Here is a 14,185-nt window from a genome sequence, read left to right as displayed (position 1 = left end):
TCCCCTCCTCCATACAAGCCAAACCTCCCCTTACACATGACGAGGCAGAATCAAACTGGATTTAATAGCCTGAAATTTGGGGTGTACGGTGGAGTAAAGTATTTGAACAATATAAAAGAAAAAAAAACAAGTAGCCTAGTTAAAAAAGAGCAAATGTAGCCAATAAAAAATATACAAGCAATCCCATATCTGAGAACTTTCTTTCCCATTGTAACATCTTCGCTCCAAAAGCAGGGCACGTTATCTATAAACAAACATCAACTTGACAACTAACAGCTTTAGCCAGAAAAATCGAAAATTAGCCCCTTTGTCTCTAGTCGCACCTATCAATGCAATATCGATCTATCAACATCTTATTAACTGAATTAATGTCTATTGTATAAAACCCTACCTATCAAGTTAGTAACTATAATAGGCCTTATCGATCCATCAATCCACCTCATGTAATTTGCTTAAATATCATCCATATAGTATGTATCTTTATCTACCTAATTACCTACTAAAGTATCTATATAATTATAGCAATAAACTAGTATACATCTAACAGCGACACAGTGGTGCAGTGGGTAACATTGTCACCTTATAGCATGAAGGTCCCTGGTTCGAGCCCTGGCTAGGTCAGTTGGCATTTGTGTGTGGAGTTTGCATGTTCTCCCTGTGTTCTTGTGGGTTTTCGCCGAGTCCCCCCACAGTAGAAATACATACAGTGCATCCAGAAAGTATTCATAGCGCTTCACTTTATCCATTTATGTTACAGCCTTATTCCAAAATGGATTAAATTCATTTATTTCCTCAAAACCCAACACACAATAGCCCATAATGATGATGTGAAAAGGTTTTTTGAAATTGTTGCAATTTAATAAAATATAAAAAACCTGAAATATCACATGTACATCAGTATTTACAGCCTTTGCCGTGAAGGTATAAATTGAGCTCAGGTACATTCTGTTTTTATAATTCTTGAGATGTTTCAGCAGCTTAATTGGAGTTCACCTGTGGTAAATTCAGTTGATTGGACATGATGTGAAAAGAAATACACCTGTCTATATAAGGTCCCAGGGTTGACAGTGCATGTCAAAGCACAAACCAAGCATGAAGACAAAGGAATTGTCTGTAGACCTCTAAGACAGGATTGTCTCGAGGCACAAGGCTGGGAAAGATTACAGAAAAATGTCTGCTGCTCTGAAAGTTCCAATGAGCACAGTGGCCTCCATCATCCATAAGTAGATGATGTTTGGAACCACCAGGACTCTTCCTAGAGCTGGCCGGCCATCTAAGCTTAGTGATCGGGGGAGATGGACCTTAGTCAGAGAGGTGATCAATAACCCGATGGATACTCTGTCTAAGCTCCAGCATTCTACTGTGGAGAGAGGAAAACCTTACAAGGACAACCATCTGTGCAGTAATCCACCAATCAGGCCTGTATGGTAGAGTGGCCAGAGAGAAGCTACTCCCCTCCTGGAATTTGCCAAATGGCATCTGAAGGACTCTCAGACCATAAGAAACAAAATTCTTTGGTCTGATTAGACTAAAATTGAATTCTTTGGAGTGAATGTCAGGCGTTACGTTTGGAGAAAAGCAGGCACCGCTCATCACCAGGCTAATACTATCCTTACAGTGAAGCATGGTGGTGGCAGCATCATGATGGGGATGTTCTGGAAGACTAGCCAGGATAGAGGGAAAGATGAATGCAGAAATGCACAGAGACATCCTACATGAAAACCTGCCTCAGAGTGCTCTTGACCTCAGACTGGGGAAACAGTTCATCTTCCAGCAGGACAATGACCCAAAGCATACCGCCAAAATATCAATGGAGTGGCTTAACAACAACTTGGTAAATGTCCTTGAGTGGCCCAGCCAGAGCCCAGATCTAAATCATATTGAACATCTCGGGAGAGATCTGAAAATGCCTGTACACTGTCGTTTCTCATTCAACCCGACAGAGCTTGAGAGAAACTGCAAAGAGAAAAAAACTCTCAAGAGGAACTGCTAAAATCCCCAAAGACAGGGGTGCCAAGCTTGTGGCATCATATTCAAAAAGACTTGAGGCTGAAATTGCTGCAAAAAGTGCATCAACAAAGTGTTGAGCAAAGGCTGTGAATACTGATGTACATGTGATTTTTCAGCTTTTTTATTTTTAATAAATTTGCAACAATTTCAAAAAACTCTTTTAATACATTGTCATTAAATTGTATTGTGTGTCGAATTTTGAGAAAATAAATGAATTGAATCTATTTTGGAATAAGGCTGTGACATGAAAAAAATTTGAAACAGTAAAGCGCTATGAATACTTTCCGGATGCACTGCATATAGTGTCTATACAAGTAAAATTCGAAAAGGTGAGACAGCTGAAGGCAATAAATAAAACAGAGGGTAAAAAATAAACACTTTATTAAACATCTACTTTGGATCAGTACTGGATGACAATAACGGAATGATCATAACAATGACAAACAAATAGAACTTGACCATGAAAATTCATTCTCTAACTTAAGTTCTCAGATTACTTAAGGGTACCATTTTAACAATCAGAATGAGCTGCATATGATACGTAATAAGTTCCACTTTTACAAAGACAAACTGATCTGAAACCACAACCAAGCTGCTGATGAGAACTCAAGACTCGCTGCACAGTTAAACTAGCAAACTGAAGGGTCTTTTGCTTTCAAGCAACTGGGTTATGCAAATTGAGTTAATGGAAATGCAGAAAGTGGAATCGTAAATAATACATGGAACATACTGAACGCCAAGCAGCTTTAACTCATTTCTCTAAGCTTTACTGGACTGAGAAGGTGAATGAAAAGGAAATCAGGTGTGCATAGTATTACTCACAAAATGTTGATTCTCTGGATGAAGTACCTGGTGTGGAGAACTCAATTTCACTTTTGATGTAGGAGTAATTTTAAGGAGAGCCAAAACCCTTAGCTAAAGCTGAGTTACAAAGATGTGCCTTTTAATCAAGTTACAAATGAAACATATGCAAATGTACTGGTAAAATACACATTTGATAAAGACTAAAATTTGTAGCACCACCAAACAGCGTAATTTAGTGCAGTGTAATCTGTCGGATCCCACCCTGACACACCATTTACAGGAAGTCATTCTGAATAGCTTATCCTCTCGGTACACGTCAGACAGCAGCGAGCTGGTCAAGGTTGTCCTGGGAACGACTGGCGAGGTGCGCTTCCAGTATCTCTCCAAACAGACCTCTCTTCAGCAAATTGTATGCCATTGGCAGCAGCTGCCGGACCACCTTAAAGAAATACTGCAAAAAAAAATGCAATTGGTCAGTGTCTGGGAGAACTCCATATATCAGAAGAAACCTGTCAGAAATGGCTATTGCAGTGCCTTCAACGCAGGGACATACTGGCTGATAGATGACCTATATGAAAAGCAGAAAGCTATAACAGGGTTTCTGCAGTTTTCAGCTAGTCAAATTTAAGACTTTAAGGCCTTTTTAAGATCATTATGAATGACATTTTAGACTTATACAGGGCTAAATGCTAGGGATTTTTTTCGAATATCCCAGTTGGAAAAGATTTTCACTTGCTCATAAAAAGGGATTCCAATTTAATGCATTTAATAATACAATAATAATAATTTAATAATAAAAAAATGTAGGTCAGATCAGTATCCACAGCAGTAAATAAATATAGAACTTTGCAACATAGTAATTAAAACTTTATGGTAAATAACATTTTTAAGAGATTGCTGGTAATTGTGTGAGTGTTAATGGCCAAATTGGAAAGCTATACATTAACAAAGAAAAATTAAGACCTGTTATAATGTATTAAGACCTACAACACAATATTTTAGTAGATTTAAGACTTTAAGGCTTAAAATTTAGCTTTTGAGATTTAAGACCTTTTAAGACCCCACGAATACCCTGTATAAAAGGGAACAGCAATGCAGGTAATACAAGATTATCTCTGTACACAAACACTGCAAGACTTCAAACAGCCCATTTTGATATTTGTTTTTAAATCGATAAAAACCAAAACCAAAAAACATGGTGTGTGTTGAGGGCGTTAAGCAAACATCCTGTTCGAAATGCTGGCCATGGCAAGATATTTGTAAACAGCCAATATTATAATAAGTGATCGTAAACAGACAGGGAAAAATCCATTTTCTCTGTGCATTATATTATCCTGCAAAGTAAATCCAGTCTAAAAGACTCGCTGAAGCATAATATCCTCTTTAAAAATTATCAATAATGCTGACAAACACCTTTTTTTGTATAATTTTTTATAGTAATTATTTTTCTAAAAAAGCACCAAGCAATCTTGGGTTTGTTGCTTTATTTGGTCATGGAATTTAAGCAATCTTACCTCAGGGTTTCTGCTGGTTTCACAAAGTCATATTTAGGACTTTTTGAGACTTTAAGATCATGAAGCATGACATTTCAGTCTTATATAGGGCTAAACGCTACAGATTTTTAAATGGCCCATAAAGAATAAACATGTACTTGCCCAATCTAATATGATTTGCCTAAAATTTTAATTAGTTATTTCTTAGCCACATATTTTAAATAATGTGACAAAACAAGCAGACCCTAGTTATATACATATATATACAAACCGTTTTATCGAGATGTATTTGATGGCGTTTGGATACGTGTTGGATAGATTGGGTAGCTTTACATAAATTAAGGAAAATAAAGACCCATTTAAAATGATTTAAGGACTACAAGACAATATTTCAGTCAATTTAAGATTTTTAAGGCCTAAAATTTAGAAATTTAAGACATTGAGACTTAAGACCCCGCGGATACCCTGTACGTACTAAATGCTTTTAAAGCTTTTTTTATTTCAATTATTAATTTGCAATAAAATATTGACTAAATATATGTTTTTAGAATAGTTAAAACAAAAGTAAACTAGTGATTCTTATGGTAATACAAATTAATAACAACAACAAAGACTGTGCGATAAATCAAAATCGACTAGCAATTTTAAACATTGGGATTAGTTAAATCACAAGAGGCTTATATATATATATATATATATATATATATATATATATATGTGTGTGCATGTATGTATGTATTATTTAATTTCCCTCTGTATGTATGTGTGCATGTGCATTTGTATATAATATGCATTTGTGCATGTGCATTTGTATATAATACATACATAAATTAATTTATGTATGTATTATTTTATTTCCCCTGCCCACAGCAAATGCGCGACTGCCGTCTGTGTGTGTCTGGCTAGCCAATTAAGTGAGCACATTTTCATTCTGCCCAATAAGAATTGCGCAATCGAACTATGTGGAACACCCACAATAAAAACAAAACAAAACTGGAAAGCGCTTAACAGTGGGATTATGGTATCTGCTGCTTCAGAAGCATTAACAGATTAATTAATATCAAAAAATAATAATAATACATTTAATAATAAATATATGTAACAATAAAATGGCCAGAGAGTGTAAATAAAAAAATTTAAAAATTTGTGAACGGATTTAGGCTTAAAGCTTTCACTGCATAAATGATTTTACGAGAATGCAATTCTTACATGTGAGCCGTAACAGAACAGATCTATCCCAAGCTCATAGCCCATGCCATAGTCACATTCATCATTGGCAAACTGAACAAAGGTGATCATTTCCTGAATGGGTGCGAAAGCTTTCATCCTCTCCTCATCATCTTTGGCCTCAGCGATCGCTTTGCAAATCTTCTTCAGACTTGCTACAGGTAAACAAAACAAACAAGTCCCTGTCAATCTTCCATAATTCAGCACTAAAGCAGCATTATTCAAATTCTCAATGTCAAAAAAGTGAAACATCACAGAAATGACAGTCAGATTTTAAGGTTTACCATCAGATTCTGGCAATTCTCTATATCCGACATCATTTTTATCCACTGGAACAACAATTCCTGCTCCATGGAACGTCTTTGTGACCACCTACAGAACAAAAAAAGAAAAAGGAAATTAGCAAATAATAATATTAATGCTGATGACACACAAACGAGCATGCGCGCACACACACACACACGCATACATACACACACAGGCTTGCACATAGGCAAGCCCACGCAAAAAAAACATGCTTACACACAGGCAGATTTACGCAGACACGCCCACACACATGCATACACAAGCGCAGGCACAAAGGCACATGCACACATAAGCACGCAGACATGCATGCACACTTAAGCAGACAAGCAGAACAAGCACACTTGCAAAGACACAAGCACACACACAAAGACACGCACGCACACGCACACACACACACACACACACACACATCCAACCACAAGCACACACACACCCACATGTACTCACACCATTTTTTTCTCATTTTACATCACATTTATTATACCTTTCTCTCTCTTTGTTTCATTGATTTAGTCTTTTGCTCCAGAGGTAAACCCAACCGCTCTGCCTCTCGCTTTAAATCTTCTTCTAGCCTGTTCAAAGCTGCGTCATCCTTCTGTTGTCTCTTCTCCTTCTTTTTCTTTTGCAAAAACAGCCTAGATGGTAAAAAAAGCACAGAGAGAGAATAATAATTCACATAAACATAATTAAACCAAATCAAATCAAATCATTAGCTGGGCATTCATTTGCGGGTCAGTAACATGTACTGTACTTACAGAACAGCTGCAAAAATATTGTCCCCCAACTGTGTGATGGTATACCCCTTCTTGGCTTCATTCTCCCCAATGAAGACAGGTAAAGCATCAGGCAAATCCCTGGACAGAGGTACAAGTACAGTGAGAAAGTCCCTGTGGAAACCTTGTTAGGTAGTGTTTTAATGTTAAAGATCAGTGAGTTCTTCCCAGTTAAAGTCATTTACAGACAAACGGTCACCTGAAGTATCCCATGTGGTGTTGGGTGTCTGCATTGCCCTGTATGATGGTCTGGAATTCTGGGGGATCATAGAAATAACGCCAATGAAGGTGAAAGTTGGGCTGAGAAGATGAGTTTTTGTGCTTTTTGGACAGGATATCAAACGGGCCAACTAGCTGAAGTCCAAGTGTGTTTTTTAGGGCATCTGCAAAGCACATAAAACACACGTAATGATTAAACTTCAGTGCAAAAAGACATGTAAACCACATAATTCTAAACAATATTCACTAAAATTGAATCAAAATGAATTTGCGGTTAGTGTTGATAATGCAGAAACAGTGAGTAGCTGGTCTTAGGCAGATCATGAATTTGTTTCTGGTTAGGCCCACACGCACCTATCATTGAGTCTATTTATTTAGTTGTTTGTAAATGTGTGTACATTTTTATTTATTAAGTTTTTTAATTAATTTCAGTAATGTTACAGACTATTATGAAAACGTTCATTTGATTTACTTACAATACAATTTGTACAGTAATAATTTCTGTCTTTTAGTAGATATTTGGTAGATATATTATATGTGAGACTTGCTTTGTTTACTAAAGTGGATCTAATTAAACTTGCATTGTAAACATTAAATAAAAGTTAAATTTTTTTTTAACTATTATAAACGAATATTTTAACATATTAAGTTTTGGTTACGATACTCTTCAAATCATTCCGCATAAATATTCTGCTCAAAAATAGCAAAAAATGTCCGCAGATTTTGTCAGGGCCTACTGATGGTTAACTGTTGATTAAATAATTGTGATGTGACTCAAAATATTATATACACTACAACGTAATATAAATCTTTAGTCTTTTACTAGATAAAATCAGTATTTAGGTTTGTTTGAAACAAATACTCCTTGACTTTATACATGAAACCATGTCTATGTGGTTAGATTCACCTTATTTGAAATTTGTACTTGACAGTTATTAACGGTTTTCTCAAATAACTGTTTTCAGAGTGCTGAAGTCAAAATTACAGAACCATGGATACAGCACCGATACCTTGTGGACAGTCAGCATTAAGACCTTCACAAAAGTCCCAAAACTGGAAAAAATCATCAGGCATGCGCAGCTTGTACAGTCTTTCCACTTCTTCCCTCATTTCTTCTCCGACAGATGTCTTATCATCCTTCAGCTCTTCTTTTGCTTTCTTCACCTCACCGTTTGGCGTCTCAGTCTAAAACATTTCAACAATGTAACGGTACATTAACAAAAACAATCTTTTCAATAATTTAAAATGAGAAACAGAAGAGTAAACACTAGGCATCTTGATATGAAAGCATTGAATATAGTCTTTTAAATGAATAGCTTGGAGAAAAAATAAGAACCAATCTAATGTAACGTTATATAAATAAAGCATCGAATATTTGAGGATTACAAGAAGGAAACGTGTGTGGGAAGTAACAAAATATTTTACAGTAAGGTTAACGTTAGTCATAACAAACCAAAGCAGACATAAGTTAACGCTATAGACTGTCACAATAAACTAAGGTCAAAAGAGACTGTTGTTTAACAACTAATGAGACTATTTGAAACTGACAAAACGTGCCTCTGTATAACTGACTGCAGGTATAAGTTACAACACTTGAGGTACAAACTTTACATGGTGATTATTGGCAATTATTCAATGAATGTATAAACAAAATGACTGAAGTGTGTGCACAATATGTAGTGTAATGCAGTCAATAGTGTACAATCATCAAGCAGCCCATAACCTTTGAATCAAAATTCATCGATAACCGAACGCTATACTCTAACTAGTCAAACTTATGAGGATTTATAAACTACCTGCGGCAAAGATCTGGGTTTTCTTTTCCCGCGCCCCGCCATGACGGATGCTTCTTTCCCGCAGTCTCCTCCACGCAAAGAGCTGCAGACAGTAGAAAAGTTCTGAACATCCGGTGGCGATTTCAAAATATCAGTCGTGACTCTTGTTATGTTGTCATCATGTTTCATTATTCATTTTTAATAAGTAGGAACAAAATATATCAAACATGCAAAAATGAATAGGCAGCTGGTTCTCCATCATTTTAAAAAGCTATTAAAAGATTATATCATCACATCATACAAATCTCCGCTATTTACTTAAAAGCTATTACAACATTAATAAATGACCAAAGTTACTCATCTCAGCAAGGTAGAGTAGAAATAAAATAAGTTTTTAAGGTTTTGAAATGTGAAATTCAAATTTGCTTTGAATTAAGAAATATATTTTTAATTTATTTTTAATTAATATAATATTCATAGTGTATTAGGCAGAATCAGAAATCTGGAAAGTGATTTTTGTAGGCTATAGATAATTAAAATGTTAAAATTAAAATGTGTTTTTACTTGGATTGTATTTGAATTTGTTGTCTTCTTTTATTTGTTTTACATTATTATATTTTTATTATTTTTTTACTGATTCATTAATTTCATTCCCTTTATATTATATTACTGTAATTCATAATTATATTACGTTATTATAACTTCATTGCAGACTACTGTACTGGGTACAACATTGCCATGAAACCCTATAATAAAATAAGTTGCAATCAAATATGGTATAAAGACAATAGACAAAGGGATTCTAATCTAAACATTAAAGCTGCAAGCAGCGATGATAGGGACCTCGCACCCGGGCTCACCGCCGCCCATTGGCCTCAGGATGACAGAGAACAGCGAACAACATTAATTTAAGCCGATTTATATAAAGATCCTGAGAAAACCACACATTCATGCCAAACTTCCTCGTGTCAGCAGGTGGCGCTATGACTGTTACTCAAGATTTGCATGTAGATGCCTTCAGTAGAGGAATCTTATCAACCATGTGAATTTTCAGCCAGATCGGACATTGTTTGGCTGAGTTATATGTAATTTCCTGTTGCCAGCAGGTGGCGCTATGACTGTGACTCGATATTGGCATGCAGATGTCTTCAGGAGAGGATTTTAATCAACCATGTAAATTTTCAGGCTGGTCAGACTTTGTGTGGCTGAGTTATAAGCCAAACTATCTTCTGCCAGCAGGTGGCGTTATGACAGACTCAATATAATTATGTAGATGTGCTTAGGAGAGGACTTTCATCAACCATGTGAAGTTTCAGGCAGATCGGACATTGTGTGGTTGAGTTATAAGCATTTCTTGTTCCATGGCGAAGCGTTGAGGTTTGTCATGCCGCCATGGACACGCCCTTCTGCAAAATCTCTAGATCTTTACAATATATCATCGCTAGAGCTTTCAAATAACATCACTCAAATTTGGTGCTGATATAATAAAGTTTGCGGAAGGAGTATATTACAATGTAAAACATGTCATTTCCTGTGGCCAGCAGGTGGCGCTATATTTCTATCTGGATATCAGCATATAAACGTATTCAGGTCAGGACTGTTATCAAATGAGTGAGTTTTGAGGCAGATCGGATAATGCATGCCTGAGTTATAACAACTTCCTGTTTTGTGGCGAATCGTCAAAGTTTGCAAGGCCGCCACAGACACGCCCATCGATGAAAACTCTAAAGCTTCGCAATTTAACATCGCCAAGGCCTTTACATGACAAAACTTAATTTTGGTGTTGATCAGATAAAATCCCTAGGAGGAGTTCGTTAAAATACAACGCCTGGAAATGGCAAAAAAGCCACTTTTTCGCCGCAGGAAGTTAAAAATAACCGACTTCCTGTTGGGTTTGAGATATGGCTCCAAGAGACTTTTTCGTATGTTTTGGCATGTTTGAGGTGTGTGCCAATTTTCGTGCATGTGCGTGATTCGTATATCGGGGGCTCGTCCGATTAATTTTTGTAGGTGGCGCTGTCGAGTCATTTTGCCACGCCCACTTCAATATTGTTATGTGGATGTTTTCAAGGGAGGACTTTTATCAACCATATGAAGTTTCAGGCAGATCGGACATTGTGTGGTTGAGTTATAAGGACTTCCTGTTCCATGGCGAAGCGTTGAGGTTTGTCATGCCGCCATGGACACGCCCCTCTGCGAAAACTCTAGATCTTCACAATATATCATCGCTAGGGCTTTCAGATAACACCACTGAAATTTGGTGCTGATACGATAAAATTTGTGGAAGGAGTTTGTCACACTGTAAAACATGTCATTTCCTGTGGCCAGCAGGTGGCGCTGTAACTGTATCTGGATATTGGCATGTAAACGTGTTCAGGTCAGGACTCTTATCAAGCGTGTGAATTTTGAGGCAGATCGGATAATGCATGCCTGAGTTATAACGACTTCCTGTTTTGTGGCGAATCGTCAAAGTTTGTGAGGCCGCCACGAACACGCCCATCGACGAAAACTCTAAAGCTTCGCAATTTAACATCGCCAAGGCCTTTAGATGACAAAACCCAATTTTGGTGTCGATCGGATAAAATCCCTAGGAGGAGTTCGTTAAAATACAACGCCTGGAAATGGCAAAAACGCCACTTTTTCACCGCAGGAAGCTAAAAATATCCAACTTCCTGTTGGGTTTGAGATATGGCTCCAAGAGACTTTTTCGTATGTTTTGGCATGTTTGAGGTGTGTGCCAATTTTCGTGCATGTGCGTGATTCGTGGATCGGGGGCTCGTCCGTTTAATTTTTCTAGGTGGCGCTGTCGAGTCATTTTGCCACGCCCACTTCCGAAGCCCAAAACAAACGTAAATTTTCGCCACTTCTGAGGCGTGTGCAAAGTTGCGTGAGTTTTCAGGCATGTTAAGCCCCTCAAAACCGCGATTCATTCCGCGGAAGAAGAAGAAGAAGAAGAAGAAGAAGAAGAAGAAGAAGAATTAAAGCTGCAAGCAGCGATGATAGGGACCTCGCACCCGGGCTCACCGCCGCCCAGTGGCCTCAGGATGACAGAGAACAGCGAACAGTAATAATTTAAGCCGATATATAAAAAAAAATCTGAGAAAATCACAGATTTATGCCAAATTTCCTCCTGTCAGCAGGTGGCGCTATAACTGTGACTCACGATTGGCATGTAGATGTCTTCAGGAGAGGAAACTTATTAACCATGTGAAGTTTCAGGCAGATCGGACATTGTTTGGCTGAGTTATAAGCCAAACTGCCTTTTGTCAGCAGGTGGCGCTATGACAGACTCAATGTTGTTATGTAGATGTGTTCAGGAGAGGACTTTTATCAAACTTGTGAAGTTTCAGCCAGATCGGACTTTGTGTGGTTGAGTTATACTGCAAACTACCATCTGTCAGCAGGTGGCGCTATAACTGTGACTTAAGATTGGCATGTAGATGTCTTCCGGAGAGGAGTCTTATCAACCATGTGAAGTTTCAGGCACATGGGACATTGTGTGGCTGAGTTATAAGCCAAACTACCTTCTGCCAGCAGGTGGCGTTATGACTGACTCAATATTATTATGTAGATGTGTTTTGGAGAGGACTTTCATCAGCCATGTGACATTTTAGGCAGATCTGACATTGTGTGGCCGAGTTACAAGCCAAAATTCCTTCTGCCAGCAGGTGGCGCTATGACTCTGACTCAATATTATTATGTAGATGTGCTCAAGAGAGGACTTTCATCAACCATGTGAAGTTTCAGGCAGATCGGACATTGTGTGGCCGAGTTACAAGCCAAACTACCTTCTGCCAGCAGGTGGCGCTATGACTGACTCAATATTGTTATGTGGATGTGTTCAGGAGCGGACTTTTATCAATCATGTGAAGTTTCAGGCAGATCAGACATTGTGTGGTTGAGTTATAAGGCATTCCTGTTCCATGGCGAAGCGTTGAGGTTTGTCATGCCACCACAGACACGCCCCTCTGCAAAAACTCTAGATCTTCACAATATATCATCGCTAGAGCTTTCAGATGACACCACTCTATTTTGGTGCTGATACGGGAAAGTTTGTGGGAGGAGTTTGTTAGAGTGTCAAACATGTCATTTCCTGTGGCCAGCAGGTGGCGCTATAGCTGTAACTGGATATCGGCACGTAAACCTGTTCAGGTCAGGACTGTTATTAAATGTGTGAATTTTGAGGCAGATCGGATAATGCATGCCAGAGTTATAAAGACTTCCTGTTTTGTGGCGAATCATCAAAGTTTGCGAGGCCGCCACGGACACGCCCATCGATGAAAACTCTAAAGCTTCGCAATTTAACATCACCAAGGCTTTAAGATGACAAAACCCAATTTTGGTGTTTATCAGATAACATCCCTTGGAGGAGTTCGTTAAAATACAACGCCTGGAAATGGCAAAAGCGCCACTTTTTCGCCACAGGAAGTTAAAAATATCCGACTTCCTGTTGGGTTTGAGATATGGCTCCAAGAGACTTTTTCGTATGTTTTGCCATGTTTGAGGTGTGTGCCAATTTTTGTGCATGTGCGTGATTCGTAGATCGGGGGCTCGTCCATTTAATTTTTCTAGGTGGCGCTGTCGAGTCATTTTGCCACGCCCACTTCAATATTGTTATGTGGCTGTGTTCAAGAGATGACGTTTATCAACCATGTGAAGTTTCAGGCAGATCAGACATTGTGTGGTTGTGTTATAAGGACTTCCTGTTCCATGGCGAAGCGTTGAGGTTTGTCATACCGCCACGGACACGCCCCTCTGCGAAAACTCTAGATCTTCACAATATATCATCGCTAGAGCTTTCAGATAACACCACTCAATTTTGGTGTTGATACGATAAAATTTGTGGGAGGAGTTTATAATTCCGTAAATCATGTCATTTCCTGTGGCCAGCAGGTGGCGCTGTAACTGTATCTGGATATCGGCATGTAAACGTGTTCAGGTCAGGACTCTTATCAAACGTGTGAATTTTGAGGCAGATCGGATAATGCATGCCTGTGTTATAACGACTTCCTCTTTTGTGGCGAATCGTCAAAGTTTGCGAGGCCACCACGGACACGCCCATCGATGAAAACTCTAAAGCTTCGCAATTTAACATCGCCAAGGCCTTTAGATGACAAAACCCAATTTTGGTGTCGATCGGATAAAATCCCTAGGAGGAGTTCGTTAAAATACAACGCCTGGAAATGGCAAAAACGCCACTTTTTCGCCGCAGGAAGTTAAAAATATCCGACTTCCTGTTAGGTTTGAGATATGGCTCCAAGAGACTTTTTCGTATGTTTTGGTGTGTTTGAGGTTTGTGCCAATTTTCGTGCATGTGCGTGATTCGTGGATCGGGGGCTCGTCCGTTTAATTTTTCTAGGTGGCGCTGTCGAGTCATTTTGCCACGCCCACTTCCGAAGCCCATAACAAACGTAAATTTTCGCCACTTCTGAGGCGTGTGCAAAGTTGCGTGAGTTTTCGGGCATGTTTAGCCCCTCAAAACCGCGATTCATTCCGCGGAAGAAGAAGAAGAAGAAGAAGAAGAATAATAAGAAACGGAGCAATTCCAATAGGGCCTTGCACCGTTCGGTGCTCGGTC

The 14,185-nt window shown here is 38.4% G+C and overlaps 1 protein-coding gene and 1 long non-coding RNA gene across 3 annotated transcripts; one reads left to right on the top strand and one right to left on the bottom strand.

Moving 5' to 3' along the window:
- Nucleotides 1–2,374: 2,374 nt before the first annotated feature.
- hpf1 (histone PARylation factor 1) lies at nt 2,375–8,732 on the bottom strand. 2 transcript variants are annotated; one of them, XM_087234812.1, is made up of 8 exons: nt 8,626–8,732; nt 7,843–8,060; nt 6,813–6,996; nt 6,596–6,694; nt 6,325–6,475; nt 5,819–5,906; nt 5,517–5,689; nt 2,375–3,265 (listed from the first exon to the last, which is right to left on the bottom strand). In XM_087234812.1, exons 2-8 carry the CDS (start codon nt 7,940–7,942, stop codon nt 3,131–3,133), a joined length of 930 nt encoding a protein of 309 aa, XP_087090938.1. In that variant the 5' UTR covers nt 7,943–8,060; nt 8,626–8,732; the 3' UTR covers nt 2,375–3,130.
- A 688-nt stretch (nt 8,733–9,420) lies between these two features.
- On the top strand, nt 9,421–14,105 carry LOC147846713 (uncharacterized). The gene is made up of 2 exons (XR_015476410.2): nt 9,421–11,404; nt 13,967–14,105. It is a non-coding gene; the product is annotated as an uncharacterized LOC147846713 (long non-coding RNA).
- The last annotated feature ends 80 nt before the right edge of the window (nt 14,106–14,185 follow it).

The sequence above is a fragment of the Danio rerio genome, chromosome 1 (genome assembly GCF_052040795.2).
Source record: "Danio rerio strain M-AB ecotype USA chromosome 1, GRCz13ab, whole genome shotgun sequence".
NCBI lineage: Eukaryota > Metazoa > Chordata > Actinopteri > Cypriniformes > Danionidae > Danio > Danio rerio.
Note: the sequence above shows the minus strand (reverse complement) of the source record. Positions and strands in the feature narration are given on the sequence as shown.

Coding starts and splice junctions, on each gene's coding strand:
- hpf1 (XM_087234812.1), bottom strand. CDS start 7,942: ATGAGGGAAGAAGTGGAAAGACTGTACAAGCTGCGCATGCCTGATGAT. Junction 6,476..6,595: donor AATATTTTTGCAGCTGTTCT/GTAAGTACAGTA, acceptor TTTACCATCTAG/GCTGTTTTTGCAAAAGAAAA. Junction 5,690..5,818: donor AGAATTGCCAGAATCTGATG/GTAAACCTTAAA, acceptor GTTTACCTGTAG/CAAGTCTGAAGAAGATTTGC.